The sequence below is a fragment of the Borostomias antarcticus genome (assembly GCF_949987555.1).
Source record: "Borostomias antarcticus genome assembly, chromosome: 19".
Lineage (NCBI taxonomy): Eukaryota > Metazoa > Chordata > Actinopteri > Stomiiformes > Stomiidae > Borostomias > Borostomias antarcticus.
This window is the reverse complement of record NC_140252.1, coordinates 18,665,728-18,692,343: the sequence shown is the minus strand read 5'-3', so window position 1 is coordinate 18,692,343 and position 26,616 is coordinate 18,665,728. Positions and strand designations below refer to the sequence as shown.

The 26,616-nt window shown below is 40.8% G+C and overlaps 2 protein-coding genes across 6 annotated transcripts; both read left to right on the top strand.

The window, feature by feature from the left end:
* Positions 1-1,615: 1,615 nt before the first annotated feature.
* On the top strand, positions 1,616-4,452 carry LOC311321454 (uncharacterized protein). The gene is made up of 6 exons (XM_084453436.1): positions 1,616-1,816; positions 2,091-2,165; positions 2,908-3,044; positions 3,421-3,582; positions 3,867-4,093; positions 4,345-4,452. The coding sequence occupies exons 1-6, from the start codon at positions 1,750-1,752 to the stop codon at positions 4,421-4,423; spliced, it is 747 nt and encodes a 248-aa protein (XP_084309562.1). The 5' UTR covers positions 1,616-1,749; the 3' UTR covers positions 4,424-4,452.
* A 2,174-nt stretch (positions 4,453-6,626) lies between these two features.
* Positions 6,627-25,260, top strand: LOC311321481 (cell adhesion molecule CEACAM2-like). 5 transcript variants are annotated; one of them, XM_084453469.1, is made up of 13 exons: positions 6,627-6,867; positions 7,756-8,037; positions 8,146-8,397; positions 9,003-9,257; positions 9,748-10,002; positions 11,166-11,261; positions 11,530-11,550; positions 12,443-12,463; positions 12,633-12,662; positions 13,599-13,661; positions 14,089-14,127; positions 14,959-15,016; positions 22,876-25,260. In XM_084453469.1, the coding sequence occupies exons 1-12, from the start codon at positions 6,807-6,809 to the stop codon at positions 14,991-14,993; spliced, it is 1,410 nt and encodes a 469-aa protein (XP_084309595.1). In that variant the 5' UTR covers positions 6,627-6,806; the 3' UTR covers positions 14,994-15,016; positions 22,876-25,260. The 5 variants fall into 5 exon arrangements, with proteins under 5 accessions (XP_084309595.1, XP_084309594.1, XP_084309597.1 ...); XM_084453468.1 differs by lacking the exon at positions 22,876-25,260 and adding an exon at positions 15,230-16,736; XM_084453471.1 differs by lacking the exons at positions 11,166-11,261; positions 11,530-11,550; positions 12,443-12,463; ... (2 more) ...; positions 14,089-14,127; positions 14,959-15,016 and adding exons at positions 20,083-20,178; positions 20,447-20,467; positions 21,447-21,467; ... (1 more) ...; positions 22,347-22,385; positions 22,602-22,659.
* The last annotated feature ends 1,356 nt before the right edge of the window (positions 25,261-26,616 follow it).

The window sequence follows — 26,616 nt, the reverse complement described above, 5'->3', positions numbered from 1 at the left end:
CAGAATGAGTGACCAGCGCCAGGATTCAACCATACACATCATCACTTCCCCATTCCAGATGGAGAGCACCCTGCTGATTATGATAACTTTGTTTTCATACAAAGTCCCCTTTGGCAAACACAAAACAAACAATCTAAAACATTTTGCATACAGTGTGTGCCATTTTGGCACCTTTGCAAGAAAGCACATACTGCGTGTTCAGAGTTTTACTGTGGAGGTATCATAGCTTTGTGGAAACCTCCAGGCAGATAAAGTTAAAAGAAGAAGATAATTTGGCGCCATCTTGTGGTCAGGAATCCAATACAGCCTAAAATTGTAGCAAGGATCTGGATGTGTGTATGTTGGCTTGTAATGGTTTGGGGCATGCGTTATACATTAAAGCTTTATTTAATCTGACCTTTGACCCTCAGTATGTTGAATATGAATGCACCAATACCCGTTACAGTCCGAAAAACCTGATTTGTGTCCAGTACTGTCCACTGATACCTGTTTATTTCTCTCTCTCTCTCTCTCTCTCTCTCTCTCATATATACATAAATCTGCCCAGATCCCACTAGAAGCATTCCGACGCCCAGGCCCAACGAGGATCCCCAAACCGAAAGGCTACAGCATACCAAAAGGGACAAACAGTGCGGTCAATCCAGGGCCAGGCCTGCCTCTCCCACTGTCCACTGGGAGAGACCCGCACACTCCAACAAGCGCAGCCAACAACCTCAACATGATCAACCGCCCCACAAAACTGTGAAATTCCTGAAATCTTTTAAAAAAAACATTCGAACCATTGAAACTGGAGAGGAACTTCATTTACGGGTGTGCACAGCACACAGAGACAGTTTTGTTTATGTGAACACTAGGGCCTACACCATGTTAGGTATCATTCAAACACAGAAAATAAAGCAGTAGACATAACTGACTCATAAGGCACTGACAGACAGATGCAGAGACGTTGGAAGATCAAAAACTGTCTTGAAAGTGTCATTAGAAGGTCATGAATGAGTATGTCCTTGATGTGATGTGTTTGGCCTATCCTGTACCAATAAGTCCATAGCTGGCAAAAAGAGGTTCAGTGCCTATAATGTACATACAATATATTATTGATGTTATATGGAGTGCACCCTCCTCTGTGATTATCTCTAAAAATCGAACAGTTATATTATATGGTGATCAATAAAGATCTTTTTATATCTTACCTTTTTGTTCTTTTTGTTGACTGACTATTGTTGACTTTTAGCTACTATCAAATGGCTGGTTGACAGTGTAGGCCAGGCTAATTTTGTTAAGTAAATCAGGAAAATAATGAACAAATATAAACAGTTTACCTTATGAAATACACTGTATCTCGGTGTCATTTTATTATCCATTGTCTTCTAGTAAGATTTGGGCGCCTGTCCGACGTTAACCAATCAGAAGGCGAGGCTGGCCGACGTTAACCAATCAGAAGGCGAGGCTGGGCCACGCAAACCAGCGCTGTTTCATTTGTGTTTCAACACAAGCGGGAACACAACAGAGTTTATGTTCTTAGCTGCTAATCTGTCTAATAATTTAATCGTTTTATATTCTATTTGAGGGATTTAACGGTTTATCAGAGCAAACATTACTTTGTGCATATTTGCCAGCTAGACTAGTTGTTGCTTACAACCAAACTCAGAGTGGCGTACATTACTCTATTGCAGGTTAGCCTAGCTAGCTAACCACAACTTTGTTCGAACATAACTTGTGTGACCTCGCTATCTTCCTAATTATCTTACAATGGCAACGATATGTCAGCCAAGACGTGTCTTGATGGAAATCCCTGCTCCACAGCCCAAAATTGCAGGTATGTCCTAACTTAACAAACTGTTAGCCACAATAACCCGCTATCTAGCTAACAAGCTAATTAACTAACAAACAACAAGCTTGGTCAAAGTGTTCGTCCTTAATCACACATCACAATCAGCTGGCTAGCTAACCAAATTAACTTCCTTCTGGGTTTCTTTTACCAGTTTATAAGCTTTAAAAGCTACTATACTACAACTCCATCGTGGTATACTTTCCATACGACTTAATACAGTATCTTCTTTGTTGTTTCTCTCTTTCTGAATGTCTCACAGCCCGTATGCGAAGGTCGTACTTTGAGATTCTGAGTTCAAGAAGCAGAGATCTCGCCTCTAGACGTGGACAGTCCGGTGAGTTCACTTCACAAAGCGGTGTCCTGCCTGCATGTGCAGACCATTGCTGTAACAGACGAGGACCACACTGGCAATAAGTCTCGGGACTATTGTGTGTGAATTCCTCACACACAATAACAAATGAATGAATTCATTAAACCGACTTATCATGCTTCAACCCTTAACACAAGATTTAACTAGGTTGTATCCTAGGGTCAGGATATATGTTCTATCCTTTCCTGGTGTCATCATCTAAGCTTGCTTTACTCCCGTCTAAATCAATCATCTAAAAGGGTTGCTGACTCGACACGTAAGACCCACCATGAAATTTGACATTGGGTAACCACGTTGTCAACTAAATGTGCTAAAAACAGGAAGAGGGGGAGTTCCAGCTCCTCGTCTCATGACTTGAGTCAGTTAGTTTATTTTATTAATCCCCAAGGGGGAAATTGAGTGCCACCATAGTACGAAAAACACAACACAACATACACAGCACAAAGGCCTGACACAACACACAACAGAATACAGGACGATAGAGTGTGTCTCAAGGCAGTAGATGGAGAGCGCAGTAAGACATGACAAAGATTTTCATTAAAGAACTTAACAGCAGCCGGTACAAGGACTTCACAAATCTATCAGTAGAGCACCTAGGCATCACAAGTCTGTTGCTAAAGGAGCTCTTCAGCTTGCTGAAAACAAAGAGTGCATTGGATGATCAACATTATTCATTCATTGACTTAACCGAATACATTTCCCACAGTGGACACGGCCCTCCCCAGACGACTCCGCGGTGGTGGCCAGCCGGGGGAGCCCTGTCCGAGGGCGGACGATAGCCAGAGCATCCTCTCCAAGCAGCAGCTGCTCCAGCTGATCAGGTCCCTCATCCTGGAAGAACAGGTACCGGTCGCACACAGAGCCCCATTCACTGTAGCCTGACACTCAGACTGAACCGTCCGTTTCGTTCCGCTTCATTATTCCGTCTGGAACAGGCTCCCCGTGGCAGCCATGTGTTCCCAGATGGGGCGTTGCTGGAGAGAGTCCTCAGGGATTAGTTCATGGTTCATCCCCTGACCAGTCATCGCATTGAAAGGACACTTAGAAATTACTCAGGACGAGTGCCGTTTCCAGATCCTAAATTGCATCTCTCTCGCTCTCTTTCTCTCTCTCTCTTTCTCTCTCTTTATTTCTCTCTCTTTCTCTTTCTCTCTCTCTTTCTCTCTCTCTCTTTCTTTCTCTCTCTTTCTCTCTCTCTCTCTCTCTCACACATCCACAGAGACAGCGCTCCCAGACTCCCACCTCAGATCTGAAACTCTTACAGGAGGACCTCCAGCTAAAGAAGAGCAACGTGTACAGATCGATACCTTACTCTCGGCTGGGGTCCAATAGAGACGCACATTGCTACAGAAAGGCCTACCCGCACTTGGTGGCTTTTAAAGTGAGTGTGTGGAATATTGGTCAGTGTTGGTGGTAGTTTGTTTTTGTTTGTTTGTTGCGATCCTGCGCTCAACTAGAGACTGAAGACATTCGTCCAGATTTCGTTGCTAAAAGTGGGTGGAAACAATTTGAGAGATGTAGGCAGTGGTTCTGATTGGTAGCGTTGGTTTTTCGGCGCTGTTCTAGCGACAATTTGTCTCCAGACTTTTGGAGGCGGAGATCTCGAACGTCTGGCATGGTGAGACGAGTCTGAAATCATGTCCTTGAAATGTTCCGTCTTCAAAGCTTTCGTGCCAAGAGGGAGGAGGAGCCCTGCTGAGCAGCGAGGACTGGGAGTCTGCCGTAGAGCACTCCCTGGTGGCGTGGAGGTATACCAGCGAGCTGCCCCAGTGGGACACCAGCAGCCACAACGCGCTGAGGGAGCAGTGTTTCGTCGCGCTGGCGGCACACTGCGCTACCGCTCTGCGGCACCTGCGCCCACAGCCCGCCAGGGCCAGGGAACTGATGAGGAGGTATCTAATCTGATTGGCCGTCTCTCTGACCTTTGGGGTTAAATATGAACTGATCTGATTCTGCACGATTCAGGCTACAAGGACTGTAGATTATAGCACACCCAATACTGAACTTAACATTTTATATGTATGAACTTAATTTTTTACATGTATGAAGTTAACATTTTACATGTATGAACTTAAACTCCCATCTCTGTTTCTTTGTCTCCCTTTCTCTCTCTCTCTCTCTCTGGCTCACATTGTCTCTGTAGGTTTAAGGTGGCACAGGTGCAAAGCCAGACAATCCTACCTTGTGTTCAGGAGATGCAGAGGATCCTAGGGGAATCTTAGGACTTCTACACACACACACACACACACACTGAAGCGGACTGCAACACTGGCATCAGCTGGCTACAATCACCTGTACCTGCCTGGCTTGAGGAGGATTGAACACGGTGCAACATCAGCTGAGCAATGATCGACTCGCCACACAATGGTTGTCGTGTAGTGAAGTTATTTGTCATGCGGTGAGCAATGGTTGTTATTCAGTGAACAACTGTTTTTGTGCACTGAGCAATGGTGATGATGCAGTGACCAAGAAGTATTGATGAGTTCTCATTGTGCTTTCTGTGCAGACTGTTCCACAGGACTGTATTGTAACACAGGAGAAGACTGCCATTAATTCATATGAGCAAATCCTTTTGTATTTTAGATATTATTTTCTTGGACTGACTGTTTTAGATTGATATTATTTTCCTGGACGGACTCTGTTCTCAGATGTTCATTTTTGTACTTGTATTTACGTGAGGATGAATAGCCATGAATTTTTGAAAGAGAAAATATCTTTGAGGCCACAATACTTGAAACTGCCTTTTTCACCTTGGGGCTGAATGCTACCCATTTTGTATGTGTTGAAATACTTTTGTTTGTACCGTCACCGTTTGCACTGCCCCATGTCCTGGAAACTTGACCCTTTTTGATGAAATATACATGATCTAATTTAAATAAATGTGTTGCAATGTGAACTGTTATATTGTTGTTTTTTAATCAATGTTGGTTTTTGGTTAATGTAGCCTAGTGTTATTTTAGGAAGCAAGTAACAGGAAAAGGTAGACTGGCCTCTTTTGCAAAGGACTCACTCCTTCGGATCCCAGCCAGTAGGATGTTCCGGTAGAGGAATTCTGGGATGACGGGAGAAATGTCCACTCGTAGTCTAACTTGCCAGTTTGGGAACCTTTAAATGTCTAGTTGTGTGCCTAGGACTAGGGTGAGGAACTGATTAGCACTGATAAGATACTCTTAGGACTAGCGATTACAAGAATTCCAACGTACGTGCACTTGTTACGCTTGGCAAATAAACTTTTGTAGTATATTTTTATACTGTCCCAGATAGCAAGCGGATGTGTAATGATTCTGGGCCATATATGGGCCGGAACTAAGCCACAAGGGCCAGATCTGGCCTGTATATGGCCCAGATCCGCTTACTATCCAGGGTATTACATCAAAACATCTGTATTACTCTCATGTAGTAATTATTTTATTAAGAATAATGAATGAATAAACACTTTAGGTAGAACTGTGTTATTATAAGTACTTGTAACATGTGAGCGAAGCAGATATACTGTCCTGAGTCAGCATTCCTTTATCTTTGTCTCTGGGTCAGCGTGACCTAAAGTTCACCTCTGAAGTCAGTTAGCCTACAGTTTGTAACATGATCCCAGGAAGGACCCAGCAGCCCCCGTGTCCGAAGGGGGGGCAAAGGTCAGCGGATACATTGACCATTCAGAACTTAGTTGAACCGTTTGTGACCATGTTTATATCCCTTGTATGCAAATTTGTTTGTCATGTGATATTTGGCCTGAAGCCAGGACATATAAGATGGCCGCCTCGTAAAAGAAAGTAGTAATGCCGAAGATTTGATCCATGTAAAGGCTTGCTCAATAAATTGTTGATTCGACCGCATTTTTCTCCTGAAGTACTTTTTGACTCAAGTTGTGCATTTGAAATAAACGACACTTTCTATTCAGTTTAACCAGCTCTCCAAAGAAACATGGCCAAACGTTGACCCCTACAGTACAGGCATGCTGTAGACCTAGATGCCAATTTGTTTGCATGAATTATGTGTGTGTGTGCTTGTCAATGTGTGAGAGTTGTGTGTGCCACTTTATTGATTTATAAGACCAGAATTAACTGAATATTTTGAAAGTGAAAACATCTTGACCTGCATTAGTCAAGCATCTCAGGGAGAATTATAAGACGAGGTCTCTGCACAACAATATTGATCTCAACGGCCTCATAATGAGTCAAGGGGTTCATCTGGTCCTAAATAGACCTACTGTAGCCTGTAGGCCTACCACCATACCGGCCTGGTAAAGTAACCAATTATTGTTATTACAATGATATTAACATTTTGGATATCATACCAAATGAACTCTGCTGCCATCTTCTGGTTAGGAGGTGGTCCTCCACTAAAGACAGGCAGGCGCCAAAGTCCAATAAACATTCATATCATCCTACACGTTTGCAGGTTTTCCTTTAATTTATACGTGTAGTCGTGTAAATTAGCCTAGATACATCGTTCCAAAAACTAGTCGACACAAAGGATATTAATTGAGGCTACGTCACGTTGTACACTTTCACTTTCGATTGTAGAGTCCATTTTGTAGACTAGTCTCGACTGCCAGAGACGACTTCTTGATATTTTGTGTTAAAAAATCGGACTAGCTTTCCAAATATGAAGTTCAAGATACTCACCTGGGTGTGTGTCCTTCTGGGTACAGCGAGGGTCGAGTCAAGTAAGTTCTTAAACCTATCATGTTGTTAAGGAGGGGCGGTGACCGCTACTACTAGGCTTAACTAATAAATAAGTTGTTGGTCTATGTAATCAACTCTTTAATTGATTTCAATAACGACTAATTGCTAATTAATGTAGCTAATAGTAACGAGTAGATGACGTGAACTGAACTAGGTCTAAAGTAGGTCCAAACGTCCTATGAAATATATAGCCTCGAGGATCGTGTCAAACTGCGCCATATATCTTCGGTATTCAATGCGATTGTGTGAGTTAACCATGGATGTGTTAATAGAACAGGATAGAAGATGGAGTTAACGTGTGTTTGTAATAATCACTGTGGCTTCGTGAGTTCTGGTCCGACACAAACGATTGCAGGGAACTAGGGAAGTCAAGCTACGGGAACTAGGGAAGTCAAGCTACGGAAATGTGGGGTTTAGTTTTTCTCTATGCACAGTAGGCATCGCTATATAGCGCTATAGTTTTTAGATTGCTATTGTATTATGACCTACAGTACTAGCAGTAAGCCCTATCTATATGCATTTCGCTTGAGTTTAGGTCTGGTAACATATATTCTACCGGGCTGCCCGGCATCGAACTAAATAAATTAATAATAAATAATAATAGCAACAGCTTCCAGCACGAGAGGGGTGCGGCCCCAGACTGGTGCTCCACGGCTGCAGCCTCCCCCTATAGCTTCATGCATGGTGACAGTTTCAAAACAATCATCACGCCCGTAGCCTTGGTCTTCTTTTCCCTGCCATCATTAACCATTGGCTTTAACGTCACTGTAGATTACACTTTCCTATGTAGGCCTAGTTGAGAATGTTAAGTGTATAGGTCACTAGTACTCGGTTGCTGTATATAATTCAATGTTATTCTTTTTTCTCAGGTATCCATAAAAAAGTGGGCGACACTCTTACTCTGACTCCAGATATCTCCTCTTTCCCTGACCTAATAAAAACTATCCTATGGAAACATGGCAAAGACAAGATAGCAGAATTAGACCCAGATTTCAATTCTGCCGTGGATTACTATAGTGACTTTCGCAGAACTCTGGACACACGAACTGGACATCTGGTCATCACTGATCTACGGACTTCAGACACAGGAGTTTACTCTCTGGAGTTAAATAGCAAACTACAAGAGACCACATTTGATGTAGCAGTTATCAGTAAGTGAGCATTTGTGTTGATGTATGAGTCATACCATGCCGGATGTGTTTCTGTGTAGAGATTGAGATATTTGCTAACCAATGGTTTTGTCTCTTCTCCATCAACAGAGGAAGTTACTGAGCTCAAAATCGTTAAAACTTGTGACACCAACACCTCCTGCACTCTTAGCTGTGAGGGAGACACCACTGGAGCAGAGCCAGTTACCTACAGCTGGAGAGGAGGAGAGAAGGTATTGGGTGCTACAGACAAACAGCTGACAGTCACTGAGACTGATCACCTGATTGAGACGTTCACTTGTCAGATGAAGAACCCAGTGAGTGAGAAGAGCAGTCCACCCCTCAAGAACCCATTTTATCCAGGTGAGTGAACTAATCAATGAATCAGTTACTTTATTTATGAAGCACTTTTACAAACAATAGTTACAAAGTGCTTCACAGTTAAAACAAAATGTATAATGATGATCAGGTCCGCATATAAATTAAATTTCACAAAAATGGAGAACAAACCATCATCAATAAAACCACTTATAAAAATGCCAACCTATACAAATGTTGTTTTTAAACGGGGCACAGACTCAGCTGACCTGATGGTGAGGGGCAGGCCATTCCAGAGTGAAGGGGCTGAAACACAAAAACACAGTGTCCCTGGGCTTTAGTGTGTCATCAAAAACTCATATGTGTTAAATACACTCTCTGGACATGTTTTAGCGAGCTTCATTTGTAACCAAGGAGGTGTGTGTGTTGGTGTCTGTCCCCATGTGAATTTACAAGGTGTGTGTGTGTGTGTGTGTGTGTGTGTGTGTGTGTGTGTGTGTGTGTGTGTGTGTGTGTGTGTGTGTGTGTGTGTGTGTGTGAGTGTAAGTGTGTGTGTTTCTGCGAGTGAGAGTATTTCTGTGAGTGAGAGTGTGATGTACAGAGATAGAGATATTTCCTAAACAAAGGTTTTGTCTCTCCTCCATTGACAGACAAAGTTCCTGAGCCCAAAATCACAGTAAAGTGTGAAACTCCCAAAAGCTCCTGCACTCTTAGCTGTGAGGGAGACACCACTGGAGCAGAGCCAGTTACCTACAGCTGGAGAGGAGGAGAGAAGGTATTGGGTGCTACAGACAAACAGCTGACAGTCACTGAGACTGATCACAAGATTAAGATGTTCACTTGTCAGATGAAGAACCCAGTGAGTGAGAAGAGCAGTCCACCCCTCAGGAACCCGTTTCATCCAGGTGAGTGAATGAATCAGTTACTTTATTTATGAAGCACTTTTACAAACAATAGTTACAAAGTGCTTGGCAGTTAAAACAAAAGGTATAGTGATGATCAGGTCCGCATATAAATTACGTTTCACAAAAATGGAGAACAAACCGTCATCAATAAAACCACTTATAAAAATGCCAACCTATACAAATGTTGTTTTTTAACGGGGCACAGACTCAGCTGACCTGATGGTGAGGGGCAGGCCATTCCAGAGTGAAGGGGCTGAAACACAAAAACACAGTGTCCCTGGGCTTTAGTGTGTCATCAAAAACTCATATGTGTTAAATACACTCTCTGGACATGTTTTAGCGAGCTTCATTTGTAACCAAGGAGGTGTGTGTGTTGGTGTCGGTCCCCATGTGAATTTACAAGGTCTGTGTGTGTGTTTCTGTGAGTGAGAGTGTGATGTACAGAGATAGATATATTTCCTAACCAATGGTTTTGTCTCTCTATTGACAGAGGAAGTTCCTGAGCTCAAAATCACTGAAAGGTGTGAAACTCCCAAAAGCTCCTGCGCTCTTAGCTGTGAGGGAGACACCACTGGAGCAGAGCCAGTTACCTACAGCTGGAGAGGAGGAGAGAAGGTATTGGGTGCTACAGACAAACAGCTGACAGTCACTGAGACTGATCACCTGATTGAGACGTTCACTTGTCAGATGAAGAACCCAGTGAGTGAGAAGAGCAGTCCACCCCACAAGAACCCGTTTCATCCAGGTGAGTGAATGAATGAATGAGTGACTTTATTTATGAAGCACTTTTCCAAACAGTAGTTACAAAGTGCTTCACAGTTAAAACAAAATGCATAGTGATGATCAGGTCCGCATATAAATTACATTTCACAGAAATGGAGACATGGTGAGTGAGAGGCCATTCCAGAGTGAAGGGGCTGAAACGCAAAAACACAGTGTCCCTGGGCTTTAGTGTGTCATCATACACTCATATGTGTTAAATACTCTCTCTGGACATGTTTTAGCGAGCTTCATTTGTAACCAAGGAACATATAAAGAAGGAAGCAGGCAGAAATAACAAATAAAGCACCTTTCCTTTAAAATAGCCTTATTTCTTGTGTTCTGATAACGTTAGCCTACATTAGGCTGTCCACGCATGCTAACGCGATTGCACTCAAAACCACATTCAAACTAGACACTTCAGTCCAATAACAATCCTCTTAAATAAGCGTATTGTTTAACAACACATTTTACGTAAAATAAATAAAAAATATAGCAAAAATAAGATAACGTTACTCACCGGCAGTAACGTAAAAAAACAAAATACTCACACATACTGTAGGAGAATGACTGAAAACGTAAACATTAGTGTCCTTAAGAGCGTTCAGCTTTAACTTTAATCCAGTGAGAGCCTAGTAGGCCTACTGGTTCTTGTTCAGAAAGTTGAGCATGCTCAGGGGTGAGACGCGAACGCAATCTGGTGACAGTCAGGCCAGCCGCAGAAAACACTCGCTCTGAGGGGATCGAGGTTGCTGGGATGCAGAGGTAGGTTTGCGCTAATTTGGCCAACCTGCAGTGCAGTAAGCCGTGTCTCCTTTTAAATAAAAATTATCCCACGCCAAACTTCGTTTTGCCCGCTTCGTCTTCAACATGGCTAGGCTGTTCTGCTGCTGCTGGACTGGCTAAATATTAATATGCATCGTTACTTCGGGAACCTGTTGCGCCATCTCGTAGCCTACTAATTCAACAAATACATTTCTCACACAGAACGTAGACAAACTAATTTCCACTGAATTTATTAATGATTATCGAGCACATTTTTTTGTGATGACCAAAATCCTTATCAATCAATTATCGATCTTCGATCATTGATGCCCATCCCTAATAGCAACTGTACAGCCTCTAATGGAAACTACTTATCATTTTCAGATGGATTGCCAGCAAAGGTCAAGATTGGTATTTCAGTCTTCATTATATTTCTCTGTACCGTCCTAGTGGTCATCGCCGTACACAGGTACATGTCAGGTGAGGAGGATAACATCAAGTTAATCTCAAATATGGGTGACTACTGTAGGTCTGCATAGGGTTAGGATTAAGCTGTGTTCACCATGTATGTTTCCATGTTATGAAAATAACCAAGCAATGATTGAGAGTTAAGTAAAGTGTATTTTTGTCATGGGTGAACATAGTGACCTCAGAACATACAGATACACAATAGATAGAAAATACAGTTCAGTGTGTAAATGCATCAACTTGCTGATTTTTTTTATTTCCGTCTTGGTCTGTCTCCCAGGAGTTTGGTTCTATCAGAAAGGTAAGATCACATTGTCTCTCTGCCTCTGAGTCTCTCCCTCTCTTTACTCAGTGTCTTTCACATGTGCACTGAACACCTGAACTTATCTTCACATTAGGAGCTGCATGTTAGAACGCAAATGTCTGAATCAGTTGCACCGGAATCTACCCTCCCAGTCTGTCTGATTGAGCCAATTGTGTGAATAGAGCAGGTCGTTGTCCAGAGAATTTATTCACAGCGAGTGAGTGGGTATGTTGATGCCGTTTCTACCTGGAAGAATACAAACAGAAGTAGAACACAATAGACAATAGAACACACACACATTTGGGCAAAGCTGTTCAGTTTCTCTGTGTTTTCTTGTCTTACTAACAAGCGGTTACTACAGGAGCACGAAATTGAAAACAAACACGTCAGTGACCAGGTAGCCACCTATGCTTTGACGTAGTTTAATTTGCTGCAATACCTGTATATAGGCTATTCAGGAAGTTATTTGAATACAGTTAATAGTTTTAAGAACATTGGGTACCATTGAAAGAAGGGTGGTAGCCACATGATACTTTTTTTTTTATTTTATTTTTTTTAATGAAAATGTAAATTGTGTCCTACCTCCTGCACACTCTACCCAAGTGGCAACCCTCACCTAAACCAAACTGAACATTTCCAGTATGTGAGAACACGTCTGACACACAACAACAACAACAACAACAGCCTCATGTTGTCTGCTACATGTGTAAAAGGCAACTCTGGAGAATGTCCAGACCTGATTCTCCACACGTCCGAGTCAATGTGTGAAAACAGCTCATGTTTACTTCTCTCTCTCCGTTCTTCTTCTTCTTTTAATAATTGCTTCTAATAAACAATTAATCTAATCAACAATGAATTAAACAAGCATTTTTTAAACCTTTTTCCATAGAATCAGTGCCGTGGGAAGCAGGTAAACTTAACTCACCAGCTCTTTGTTGTTTGACTTTGCTTTATGGAATTCAATAGCTTGTTATATTCTGTAACGCAAGTCTCTAAAGGTTGACTTGGCGGTGAAGTCACATGAGTCTGGTTGACTTTGCAGATCTCACTCACCTCACGTCTTTCTTCCTTCATTCTAGCCTTTTGGACTAAAGAGCCAGAATCTGGTGGTAAGTGACTCCAAATGTATTAAACAATACTTGTAGGAAAGCCCTTAATATCATTATCATTTGGACAGATTATTATTTGCATCTAGCATTCTCACGTTATTGGTAGCTGTAGCCTACTGACAGTGATTTACCTTTTCGTCATTGCTGTTCTGTTGCTATAGGCAACGAGTGCATGCAGCGCGAGTAGTACTATTGTAGCTGATGACAGTTCCACTAGAGCGTCAGTTACTCCTCGGAGTTTGAGGAGAGTTGGTTTTACAATTGCCTTTCATAACCAGTGTGCGTTATTGCCAGAACGTAAGTTAACTTTATCTATTGTTTATTTAATTTACTGTCTGTATGCTAGACGTTAGGTAGACCTATGTTAACTACTAGCAGAACTACTAGTTCTGTTCAGCGCATCCAGAGAGACCCCCAGAGCTCTCTTTCAATACTGTTGAAGAGTTACATGTAAGAGACTTAAGAGACCAGATGTGGATGAAGTTAGTCATCTTTAGACACCAGATGTGGATGAAGTTAATCATCTTTAGAGACCAGATGTGGATGAAGTTAGTCATCCTAAGAGACCAGATGTGGATGAAGTTAGTCATCTTAAGAGACCAGATGTGGATGAAGTTAGTCATCTTAAGAGACCAGATGTGGATGAAGTTAGTCATCTTTAGAGACCAAATGTGGATGAGTTAGTCATCTTAAGAGACCAGATGTGGATGAAGTTAATCATCTTTAGCCACCAGATGTGGATGAAGTAAGTCATCTTAAGAGACCAGATGTGGATGAAGTTAGTCATCTTAAGAGACCAGATGTGGATGAAGTTAGTCATCTTAAGAGACCAGATGTGGATGAAGTTAGTCATCTTAACTCGGGATCCTGGGAGAAGGAAGAGGGCTGAAAGAGGTGATGTTTGTTTCTGATCATGTCGTCCTTTTCTGTTTGTAGCAGCAGGAGGGAACATCCCTGTGGACAACAACACCACAGCCATGGAAGGGCTAATAAAAAAAGGTGAGAATGAATGAATGAGTCCTGTTGCCACCAGCAGCATGTGGTCAGACTTCTGCTGTAGTATCAGTTGATTCACTGTGTAGTTCATAAGAAGTATGAAATGTTCACGTTACTGTAAAACCAGCGTTGAACAGTCAACACAAACCAGATGACAATGTTACTATAAAACCAGCATTGAACAGTCAACACAAACCAGATGACAATGTTACCCAGTGTTATAAGGTCACAAACCAGATGACAATGTTACCCAGTGTTATAAGGTCACAAACCAGATGACAATGTTACCCAGAGTTATAAGGTCACAAACCAGATGACCATGTTACCCAGAGTTATAAGGTCAGCCCCAATGCTGAAAGAAACAAACGCAATTCTTCATCTTACAAAGAAACTGATTTACAGTCTGAATGTGAGTTTGTTCTCTTCTTAGAACCAGATGGAGCCAATGGCAACGACCTACCAGCTGAGGGTAAAGCCTAATTTATAGTTCTTGAAATGTGTCGCTCGACAAATGTCACTCGACAAAAAAATAAGTGTTGCTCGACATGTAGCATTTATGCTTCGGGCGACACTTCGCGTCGTCTCTATGGAAACAATCAGCCGCGCGCTTGTCATTTTGTTGCGCGTTTGTTGTCATTCTGAGAGAAGCGGCTTTCTGAGGGAAAGAGTTTAATCTGAGGTAAAGAGTGAAGAGTGAGAATTGTGGTTTGTTTTCATTCTGATCGGAAAAGATGGCTGTACCGGTGTACCAGTACTTGGGCATATGTGAAGGGGCAGGGATGAATTGTACAGATGGGGATATCTCCTCACAAGCTCAAAGAGATGTTCCTCTACTCCTTCCATGACAGCCTAATGTCAAATGACAGGCAAAACTAAAACTAGGCTGCGGAACAAGTATATCCATGGCAACGCACGGGCCTTCTATCCAGCTATCCAATCACACTTGAGTGACAATATGTGACGGAGTCAGCGACATTAGAAAAAAACGTTGGTGCGCGACATCCCTCGGCGACACTTTTTTGTGACGTCAATGACGTCAAGTGTTGAGCGACGGTTTTAAAAGTGTCGCTCGACGAAGCATAAATTGGGCTTAAGGCTTCGATATAGTAGGTAGTACCGACAAGTAGAATTTAAATTAGTTTCTATGTTGTAATTGTTGACCAATCAGTTAATTTCTGTAATGTATAAAAATAAGATTGGAATAAAAGTGATGATCTATATTCTGTCATCAAGCTTCTTAAGGAGGTTGTGTGTAGAAGGATAAAGATATGATGAAGTCCTGCTGTGTGTTTTCCTGCAGGTGACAAACTGAACACAGTCAGTGTTGGGAACTGAAGAGAACACTCCAGTTTAGAATGGTAAGTTGGGCTGAGGCATTTATGTGAAGCATAAGTAAGCAGGTACTACACTAGTATTACTGAAGTACACCACCTAAATATGTATTGAAAATCTACCACCACATGCCACCACTAGATGGCAGAGTTCGACCATGTATTAAGCTGTTGTAACCATGTAATATCCACAGATCTAGGACTTAAAAATCTACCTTATTTTGTGCTTCTGTGTTTCAGAGTTTATGATATCTTATCTGGGAGCTGAGAACCAACACAGAAGATCAAGTTGATGGTGATAAACCACTGATGACTCTGTACCAACAGTGGGGGGAGGGGGGTGCAACAGCTGAGAGAGTTTTATGCCGTTTTAGAATGTGAATTTGTTTCAAAACGGCCTTATATCAGGCTACCAGATCTGTGTATGTTCCTTCAGCTCTGCCATTTCTCATTAAGAAGTCAAGTGTTTTAGTTTTTATGCCTCCGCCAGGCGATAGCCTGGCATTATTTCATTTCATTATTTCATTTCATTTCAAACCTTTATTTCAACTCGTTAGACACTGAGGTTTCCCTCATTTGCGGTGTCGACGAGCTAACACAATCATACACAAACAATTAAGGGAGAACAATAATAAAGAACAACAGATCAATGTACAGTGTTACAGATAGAATCATTTAAAACAATTGCAGGATGAAGTGCAAAGGCCACAGATTTAAAGTCTGTCATAGTAGGAAGCACCTCAAGGTACAGGGAGCGTCGTAAGCAAAGGCAGTCTGACCAAGTCCAATTGTTTTTCACTGCCAACTGGAGTAAACAACTCTGCTCTGCGATCATCAATCAAAACATTTGGTCTCGACTGAGTGATATTCATCCTAATGTCAGTTATCTTGTCTGTAAAATATGTTACAAATTCCTCGCACTTTGAAGTAAAGGACATGTTGATAGGTGTATAGGGGGCGGGATTTAAGATCTATTAAGATTTATCGATGGTTAAAAAGAGCACACTGGAATTTTGATTTCTAGAGATCACTCCATTTCTAGAGATCACTCCATTCCTCCATGGAGCTTTTTGCTTAGCTATGACCTTTTTTTCCCCTTTGTATGGGAGTTAAGAAGTACTTTGGAGTTAAGTGCCTCTTAACTTGTTCGGGAAACCCGACCATTATTATTCTGGTACAGTTCTTTTTGAATAAGAATACATTCTTGAAGTCTCTGCCGACATTCCATGTATTTCACAAAGAACTGTCATTATTTCCTATCTCTGAAGTTTATGTTAAAAAAGAATGCTGTGAAACTTTGTAACTTAGTTGAGGTTCTGAAACTTGCTGAGGATCCCTAGTACTCCTTGTCTCTTTTATTTGTATATTCTGTTTTAGTTTGTTTTTGTTATTATTTTCCCCCTCCTATTTTTCTCTCTCCTCTTACAAGTTTATGTGTCTGGTATATTCCTTGTATGACTGTGTGAAAAGTATTGCTAATTTTGTAAAGGAATATTTTCACAACGAAACCCTTGCGAACATGGGGAGAACATGCAAACTCCATACAGAAAGGCCTGGAGAGTTTTTTGCTGCGAGGCGACAGTGCTAGGTACTGCGCCACCGTGCCGCACGTGAGCGATTTTGGGCAACTAATCTTATGATGATGACTCTTGATTCCTGTAATGTAAGCTGCATCATTTGTATTAGCACTGTTTTTACATTATTCTTTGTTTTTTGTCGATTTGAATAAATTTTTCTTTGAAATGTTTTCTTAGATCCGCAGTCATTATGGTACAGTATATGAATGTGGTTTGAGGTGTCTGTGCCCAGAATTGGCAAAGTTATTGATCCTAGTCATATTCAATATTGGTTTAATTGATTTATTGATTTTTAATAAATTGCTCATCAATAATTTAATAAAACCAAGAGCTGTCATAGATAGATATTGATTAGTAGAATAATTCTGAAAGGGTTTGCAGTGTCTGTGCCCAAAATTGGCAAATTTATTGATCCGAGCCACATGAAATATTCGTTTTATTAATTTATTGATTTTCAATAAATTGGTAATCAATATTTTCAGAAAACCAAAAGGTGTCATAGATAGATATTGATTAGAAGAATAATTCAGAAGTGGTTTGAGGTGTCTCTGCCCAAAATTGGCAGTTATTGTTCCTAACCACATTAAATATTGGTTTATTTGATTTATTGATTTCTAATAAATTGGTAATCAATAATTTCACAACTCCAAAACTCTGTCACTGATAGATATTGATTAGTAGAATAATTTGCAAGTGGTTTGTGGTGTCTTTGTCCAATATTGGCAGAGTTATTGACTTTTTTCCTGATTATAATTGTACTTTCTCCACGGTCCCTAAAATTCCGAATATGAATGTCTGACCAATGTCGGACGTGAAACCAACTTTACCTCGGTGTGTTACGACCGTAGGCTTGTCTCGGCTGCTATGAGGACTTCTTGATATTTTGTGATAGAAACTGGGGGGCAAGTTTCCAAATATGAAGTTCAAGATATTCACCTGGGTGTGTGTCATTCTGGGTACAGCGAGGGTCGAGTCAAGTAAGTTTTTAAACCTAATGTTTCTGGGCGGTCGCTGCAGTCGTGTAGGCCTCGTGGTTGCTCTATATGTAATCAACTCTTTATTTTCATTTCAACTAGTTGCAAAGTAATTGTAGCTAATTGTAACGAGTAGATTACGTGAACTGAACTAGGTCTAAAGTAGTTCATGTAGCTTCATGTCAAACCGCGCCCTGGATCCAGATAGGATTGTGAGCTCGTAAATTACGACTTCAAGTCACGACTCACGACTTCATAGCGTTCCAGGCAAACTGTCTGAATGCGTGGTTCTGGATAAATGTAAACAAGCCGATATGGTAAAAGCTTGAGATTTGGCACATTGTCAGAGCTGGCAAGCTAAACATTGTATGCCTAATTTCGCTATGCTAAGAAATCGTACTTTACATTTTATTTATTGACATCATCGACTTTTCGCCGTTTGCATGGTCACGTTCAGGTTTACCTTAATGTTAGCTAGCTAGCACTGGCTATCTCTTGTCAACATATTTGGGCATCATTACATACACATAGCAGGTTGTAGTGCATAATCGTTTGTATTATTTTGATTACAACGTAGAAATTTACTTTACGTTGCCCTAAAGTTATCTTTGTCGCCGTACCCATGGGGGCTGCCATCTTGTTTAGAGGGCTGTGTGACGTCAGAGAGCGCAACTGGGAGTACATCGATCTGTACGAGTTCACGGGTGGGAAGTTACGGGTTTGACTGCCATTCCAGAGCATTTTCACGTGTAGGAGGTCGGAAAAACACGAGTTACGGGTTACCTGGAACGCGCCATTAGGCAGGTATTCGATATGATTTGGGTGTGTTTGTAATAATCACTGTGGCTTCGTGAGTTTTGGTCCGACACAAACGATTGCAGGGAACTAGGGAAGTCAAGCTAGGGGAACTAGGGAAGTCAAGCTACGGAAATGTGGGGTTTCGTTTTTCTCTATGCACAGTACGCATCGCTATATAGCGCTATAGTTTTTAGATTGCTATTGTATTATGACCTACAGTACTAGCAGTAAGCCCTATCTATATGCATTTCGCTTGAGTTTAGGTTAGTTAACATGTAGTCTACCGGGCTGCCCGGCATCATGGTGACCGTTTCAAAACAATCATCACGCTCGTAGCCTTGGTCTTCTTTTCCCTGCCATCATTAACAATTGGCTTTAACGTCACTGTAGATTACACTTTCCTATGCAGGCCTAGTTGAGAATGTTAAGTGTATAGGTCACTACACCCCAAATGCTGAATAGTCGCAGGTTTACGTTAGTAGTACTCGGTTGCTGTATATAATTCAATGTTATTCTTTTTTCTCAGGTGACTATAAAAAAGTGGGCGACACTCTTACTCTGACTCCAGATATCTCCTCTTTCCCTGACCCAATAAAAACTATCACATGGAAACATGGCAAAAACAAGGTAACAGAATTAGACCCAGATTTCTCATCCGATGTGGATTACTATGCTAGCTTCAAAGATCGCACAACTCTGGACACACAAACTGGACATCTGGTCATCACTGATCTACAGACTTCAGACACAGGAGTTTACTCTCTGGAGTTAAACAGCAAACTACAAGAGACCACATTTAACGTAGCAGTTATCAGTAAGTGAGCATTTGTGTTGATGTATGAGTCATACCATGCTGGGTGTGTTTCTGTGTAGAGAAATTGAGATATTTGCTAACCAATGGTTTTGTCTCCTCTATTGACAGAGGAAGTTACTGAGCTCAAAATCACAGTAAAGTGTGAAACTCCCAAAAGCTCCTGCACTCTTAGCTGTGAGGGAGACACCACTGGAGCAGAGCCAGTTACCTACAGCTGGAGAGGAGGAGAGAAGGTATTGGGTGCTACAGACAAACAGCTGACAGTCAATGAGACTGATCACCTGATTGAGACGTTCACTTGTCAGAAGAAGAACCCAGTGAGTGAGAAGAGCAGTCCACCCCTCAAGAACCCGTTTCATCCAGGTGAGTGAACTAATCAATGAATCAGTTACTTTATTTATGAAGCACTTTTACAAACAATAGTTACAAAGTGCTTCACAATTAAAACAAAATGTATAGTGATGATCAGGTCCGCATATAAATTAAATTTCACAGAAATGGTGACCAAACCATCATCAATAAAACCACTTATAAAAATGCCAACCTATACAAATGTTGTTTTTAAACGGGGTACAGACTCTGATGGTGAGGCCATTCCAGAGTGAAGGGGCTGAAACGCAAAAACAGTGTCCCTGGGCTTTAGTGTGTCATCATACACTCATATGTGTTAAATACACTCTCTGGACATGTTTTAGCGAGCTTCATTTGTAACCAAGGAACATATAAGCATCAGAGACGTAATCATGTCACATTCTACCAGGACGTTCTGCTGTCCTGGGAGACGCCTGTAACACATCTGACACTTCCCTGATACGTTCCTCACCTCTAACTGGGATGATGATGACATGGGGACAGATTGGACAGATTGAACACAAGCGTCTGGATATAGCAACTGTACCACCTCTAATGGAAACTACTTATCATTTTCAGATGGATTGCCAGCAAAGGTCAAGCTTGGTATTTCAGTCTTCATTATATTTCTCTGTACCGTCCTAGTGGTCATCGCCGTACACAGGTACATGTCAGGTGAGGACGATAACATCAAGTTAATCTCAAATATGGGTGACTACTGTAGGTCTGCATAGGGTTAGGATTAAGCTGTGTTCACCATGTATGTTTCCATGTTATGAAAATAACCAAGCAATGATTGAGAGTTAAGTAAAGTGTATTTTTGTCATGGGTGAACATAGTGACCTCAGAACATACAGATACACAATAGATAGAAAATACAGTTCAGTGTGTAAATGTATCAACTTTCTGATTTTTTATTTCTGTCTTGGTCTCTGTCTCCCAGGAGTTTGGTTCTATCAGAAAGGTAAGATCACATTGTCTCTCTGCCTCTGAGTCTCTCCCTCTCTTTACTCAGTGTCTTTCACATGTGCACTGAACACCTGAACTTATCTTCACATTAGGAGCTGCATGTTAGAACGCAAATGTCTGAATCAGTTGCACCGGAATCTACCCTCCCAGTCTGTCTGATTGAGCCAATTGTGTGAATAGAGCAGGTCGTTGTCCAGAGAATTCATTCACAGGTTGATGCCGTTTCTACCTGGAAGAATACAAACAGAAGTAGAACACAATAGACAATAGAACACACACACATTTGGGCAAAGCTGACCTACGGCAGAATAACTGTAGAGTAGCTGGAATGCTGGTGTGAGGTAACTTAATAGTAAACGCTTTGGAACAAACATTCATTCAGGGTTTTGGTCCTGAGTGGAGCATAGAATGCCGTCTCTCCGTGACACAATTTCAGTTTCTCTGTGTTTTCTTGTCTTACTAACAAGCAGTTACTACAGGAGCACAAAATTTAAAACAAACACGTCAGTGACCAGGTAGTCACATATACTTTGACGTAGTTTAATTTGCTGCAATACCTGTATATAGGCTATTCAGGAAGTTATTTGAATACAGTTAATATTTTTAAGAACATTGGGTACCATTGAAAGAAGGGTGGTAGCCACATGAGACATATATTTCAAATGAAAATTTAAATTGTGTCCTACCTCCTGCACACTCTACCCAAGCAGCAACCCTCACCTAAACCAAACTGAACATTTCCAGTATGTGAGAACACAACAACTACAACAGCCTCCTGTTGTCTGCTACATGTGTAAAAGGCAACTCTGGAGAATGTCCAGACCTGATTCTCCACACGTCCGAGTCAATGTGTGAAAACAGCTCATGTTTACTTCTCTCTCTGTTCTTCTTCTTCTTTTAATAATTGCTTCTAATAAACAATTAATCTAATCAACAATTAATTAAACAAGCATTTTTTCAACCTTTTTCCATAGAATCAGTGCCGTGGGAAGCAGGTAAACTTCACTCACCAGCTCTTTGTTGTTTGACTTTGCTTTATGGAATTCAATAGCTTGTTATATTCTGTAACGCAAGTCTCTAAAGGTTGACTTGGAGGTGAAGTCACATGAGTCTGGTTGACTTTGCAGATCTCACTCACCTCACGTCTTTCTTCCTTCATTCTAGCCTTTTGGACTAAAGAGCCACAATCTGGTGGTAAGTGACTCCAAATGTATTAAACAATACTGTTGAAGGGTTACATGTAAGAGACTCAAGAGACCAGATGTGGATGAAGTTAGTCATCTTTAGACACCAGATGTGGATGAATTTAGTCATCTTTAGCCACCAGATGTGGATGAAGTTAATCATCTTTAGAGACCAGATGTGGATGAAGTTAATCATCTTTAGAGACCAGATGTGGATGAAGTTAATCATCTTTAGAGACCAGATGTGGATGAAGTTAATCATCTTTAGAGACCAGATGTGGATGAAGTTGATCATCTTTAGCCACCAGATGTGGATGAAGTTAGTTATCTTTAGAGGCCAGATGTGGATGAAGTTAGTCATCTTAAGAGACCAGATGTGGGAATATCACAAGTTGGGCTAGCATCTGCAAGCTAGCCCACCTAATAATAACTTACATTTATATAGCGCCTTTCATGAAACCCAAGGTTGCTTTACATCAGATCAGTGAATCAAGTCACTTGATTCACTGTGTCCATAAGTATTAAATGTTCACGTTACTGTAAAACTAGCGTTGAACAGTCAACACAAACCAGATGACAATGTTACCCAGAGTTATAAGGTCAGCCCCAATGCTGAATGAAACAAACGCAATTCTTCATCTTACAAAGAAACTGATTTACAGTCTGAATGTGAGTTTGTTCTCTTCTTAGAACCAGGTGGAGCCAATGGCACCAACCTACCAGCTGAGGGTAAGGCTCCGATATAGTAGGTAGAACCGAGTAGAATTTACATAGTCAAAGTAGAATTTTAATTAGTTTCTATGTTGTAATCAGTTCATTTCTGTAATACATAAAAAATAAGATTGGAATAAAAGAGATGATCTATATTCTGTCATCAACTTCTTAAGGAGGTTGTGTGTAGAAGGATAAGGATATGATGAAGTCCTGCTGTGTGTTTTCCTGCAGGTGACAAACTGAACACAGTCAGTGTTGGGAACTGAAGAGAACACTCCAGTTTCGAATGGTAAGTTGGGCTGAGGCATTTATGTGAAGCATAAAATAAGCAGGTACTACACTAGTATTACTGAGAAGTACACCACCTAAATATGTATTGAAAATGTATCGCCGCATGCCACTACTAGATGGCAGAGTTCGACCATGTATTAAGCAGTTGTAACCATGTAATATCCACAGATCTAGGATTTTAAAATCAGCCTTATTTTGTGCTGATGTGTTTCAGAGTATATGATATCCATCTGGGAGCTGAGAAGCAACACAGAAGGTCATGATGATGGTGATAAAACCACTGATGATTCTGGACCAACAGTGGATGAGAGAAGGGGGGGGGGCTTTTTCCTCACAGCTTCAAGAAGGGACAACATCAGAGTTTAAGATATGCAAAGATGCAACAGCTGAGACAGTTTTATGCCGTTTTAGAATGTGAATTTATTTAAAAACGGCCTCATATCAGGCTACCTCTGTATGTTCCTTCATTTCTCATTAAGAAACCAAGTGGTTTAGGTTTTTAAGTAACTGACTATTTTCTGTGCAATGCATAACTATGTTTTGTATGTAATATATATACACACACGCAATCTGCTTGCTTAATTGGTTGTATTGCCACAATATACCACGGGCAAAGCCTCTTTACCGTTCTGTGTGAAATATTACTGCGTCAATTATTAATGCCTGACATTTAATGTCAATTTTGACAACCCGTGGTATATTGGCCATATACCACACCCTCGAGTGAGTTTGAGTATATATATATATATTTTATGTATATATATGTGTATATATGTGTGTGTGTGTGTGTGTATTTATATATTGTATTTATGTATTGTATATGTAACTGAGTCAAAGGAGCCCTGACAGTCCCTTCAAGAGGGGCATCCCTATTGGCGTAATTGTCAGCGGGTCCGCCTCACAAGCGGGAGAGCTTGGCTTGTAAAACGCGGGTTCAAATCCTGCCCTGGGCAAGCCCTTAACATGGGTCAAACTGTTGAACACATTGCAGACAAGGGTGTGACTGTTACATATATTTGTATTTAGGTGTGTGTGTGTGTGTGTGTGTATGTAAGTAAATGTTTTTGTTTGATGGACTTGATTTAGTAGATGTTTAATAGCCATTCACAAATGCAGTGCTCAGTGTAGAACTGCTTGTGCACTGTTGTTCAAAGATGTCATACAGTATTCAAACCTACAATCTACTCTTGTTGATGACTTTCTGGTACAGTAACTAATGACATTTTGGATATCAAAGGAGCTCTGCTTTACTGACCTGCTGCTCCACTAAAGACAGGGAGGCGCTAAAGACCAACTAATTTTTGTTCTGATCAATTTTCTTAACAGGGAGGGATATAATATAATATTGAGGATATAATTAGTTGAATTTATCTACCATGTAGATCTTGGGAATTGACATTTTAGATAATAGTACATTTTTCAAGATGGCAGCCGTGACTAGTGTGAAAATTGTAATTGCAATAAGGTTTTGTAGATTGCTTAGATATGGATGATCTGTGTCAAATCATAAAAAAATGTATGATAGGAATTTTAATTTGGAACTTTAAAATTGCAGATAATTTTAAGAAGCCATGTTTTACAGAAATTTTAATAGAGTGGATGTCGAAGCACAGCCAGGGAACACTGGTGACACCACTGCAGTAAAACTCAGCATGGGATTCAGTGCCAGCTAAAGACACTGCTTTCTTTCTGTAGTCAGTATGCATCTAGTGCTTGGGTGATCGTTTAGTGGTAGTGTAGTTTAGTTTCCTAAATGCTATCTAATGTTAGCCCCACATCTAGTGTAGTTTAGATTAGATGTAGTTAGACGCACCTGAATTGACACAATGTTTGCTGCATACAGTGCTGCAGTCACATGCAAAATGCACAATTGTTATGAAATTTATAGATAAGCTGTTTCACTATTTGTACTAAGTTTCGATTGTAGCTTAGTCTCGACTGCTAGAGACGACTTCTTGATACTTTGTGATAAAGAAAAACGGACAAGCTTTCCAAATATGTTCAAGAAACTCATCTGGGTGTGTCATGCTGGCTACAGTGAGGGTCGAGTCAAGTTTTAAACTGCATGTTATAATAACCATCTCACAGGGGTGAGACACATTGAGCTCAGTGCATCAACATGTATAAACAGTATTGTATGCAGCTACTGCTTGCTCAATAAATCCCCAATGTTCATGAAATACATTTTCATGCCATTATAGATGTACAGTAGTGTGAAATGTTATCTCAAAAACTGAATTTCCGACAGTTTTGAATTCTCACCTAATTTTGTCCCCTCAAAGTCGGTGTATATATAGCCTGTATCCTGTGCCATTGTAAGCTTTGTCTTTTGTTTGCCACTTGTTGAGTGTGTACAGTACCTTGGTTTTGTTGTTTAGTCTTTGGTTTTCTTGTATGCCCCTTGTGTCCTAGACATATATATTTATACAGACTGGATGTATGTATGTACATATATTCTTTATTCTATACTGTACACATGCTGTATGTATCGATGTATATAGTCCCTGTTCCTTCTCTTTTTTTATTCTTACTACTTAGTATTTAGTGTTTTTCTTTTTCCATTGCTATAATTTCCATTGGTGAAACATAAAGTTTATCGATCGATCGGTTGGTCCGTCCATCTATCTATCTTGTCTGTCTGTCTGGTGCCTTTATTTTAACAAAAATGCTGTGGAAACTGCTGAAACATCCACGCTATATGCACCTGTGACATTTACATGCAACCCTTGATTGCCCATCTATGGCTTCTCACTGGACAGGTAGTTCAAGAAAGATATGACTTGGTGTAACGTTGTGAGTTCATACCCAGGGTAATCCAGAATAAAAATGTGAAAGCGTACTCATTGTGCTAAGTGACATGATTTTAAAGATATTTTAAACTTTTAAATTATGGTCCATGCAGTTCTGCTGACTCATGTATTTGACATTTGTCTCTTCTTCCACCTTTTCTACCTCATGCACACTTCCCTATAGTTTCATTTAGTTTATCTATTAGTCTTTATGCACAGTTTTTTTGGAGTATTCCAATATAGTTTGACTTTGGTGTATTTTAATAATGTTAGTTTGCCACCCTCTAGTAGTTGGAACATTCGGGATCCTCAAAGGCTGGTTGAGAAGAGAGGACAGGCCATGCTGTATTGAGTGTGTGTATGTGTGTGTGTGTGTGTGTGTGTGTGTGTGTGTGTGTGTGTGTGTGTGTGTGTGCAGCTACTTTTCCAAAAAGGAATGAATACTTGGTAGTGATGATCGAACAAAAAAGTGGAAAATAATCGATATATATACGGTAGCATGACATTTTCTGAAGAAAATGTAGTGTGCTTGCACAATGCAGGCAAAATATGTAGTTTAGATAGATTCTGGTTTAGATTCTGTAGTCTTAACAAGGAACAGAAGGAAGACGTGCGGATGGTCTTTTTATTAGTGTCTTACAAACTCCTGATGGGCCATCAATCTACATTTGCAAAGGGGGAAAACCTACAACTATGATGAATGTGTGTTCATTCACTGTTTGAAGATTCTTATCTTCTGTCACCGATGACAGTTCTACTGAAAATAAAGGATCTGCTTGCCAAATGTTGAAAGATTGATTGATGGGTCTTCATTTTGAGGACATAGGGCCTAAAATAAATCTGTTACTTTCCAGAGCACTCGATTTTTCACAGTACATTGGGTCAAAATAGTGACATTGATCGTTTTGAAGGATATGCAATAACAACGCAAGGCCGTCAAAATGAGGCAGCTCAGAATTCCGCAAGTCATAGGCCTAGGGGCCTGTAATAGGGCACTTGAATGGACTGTCGGGCACTGACAATCTGTCCCTCAGTTTAGACATTGATTACTGTCCTGCATAAATGAAAGCTGCACATCAGCCCCCCATGCAGGCTTTGGCCGTAAATTACCTCTCACCCAGAGTTCCCGGCGTTGAGGGTGACGTTCCTGTCTCTCAAACATGTCA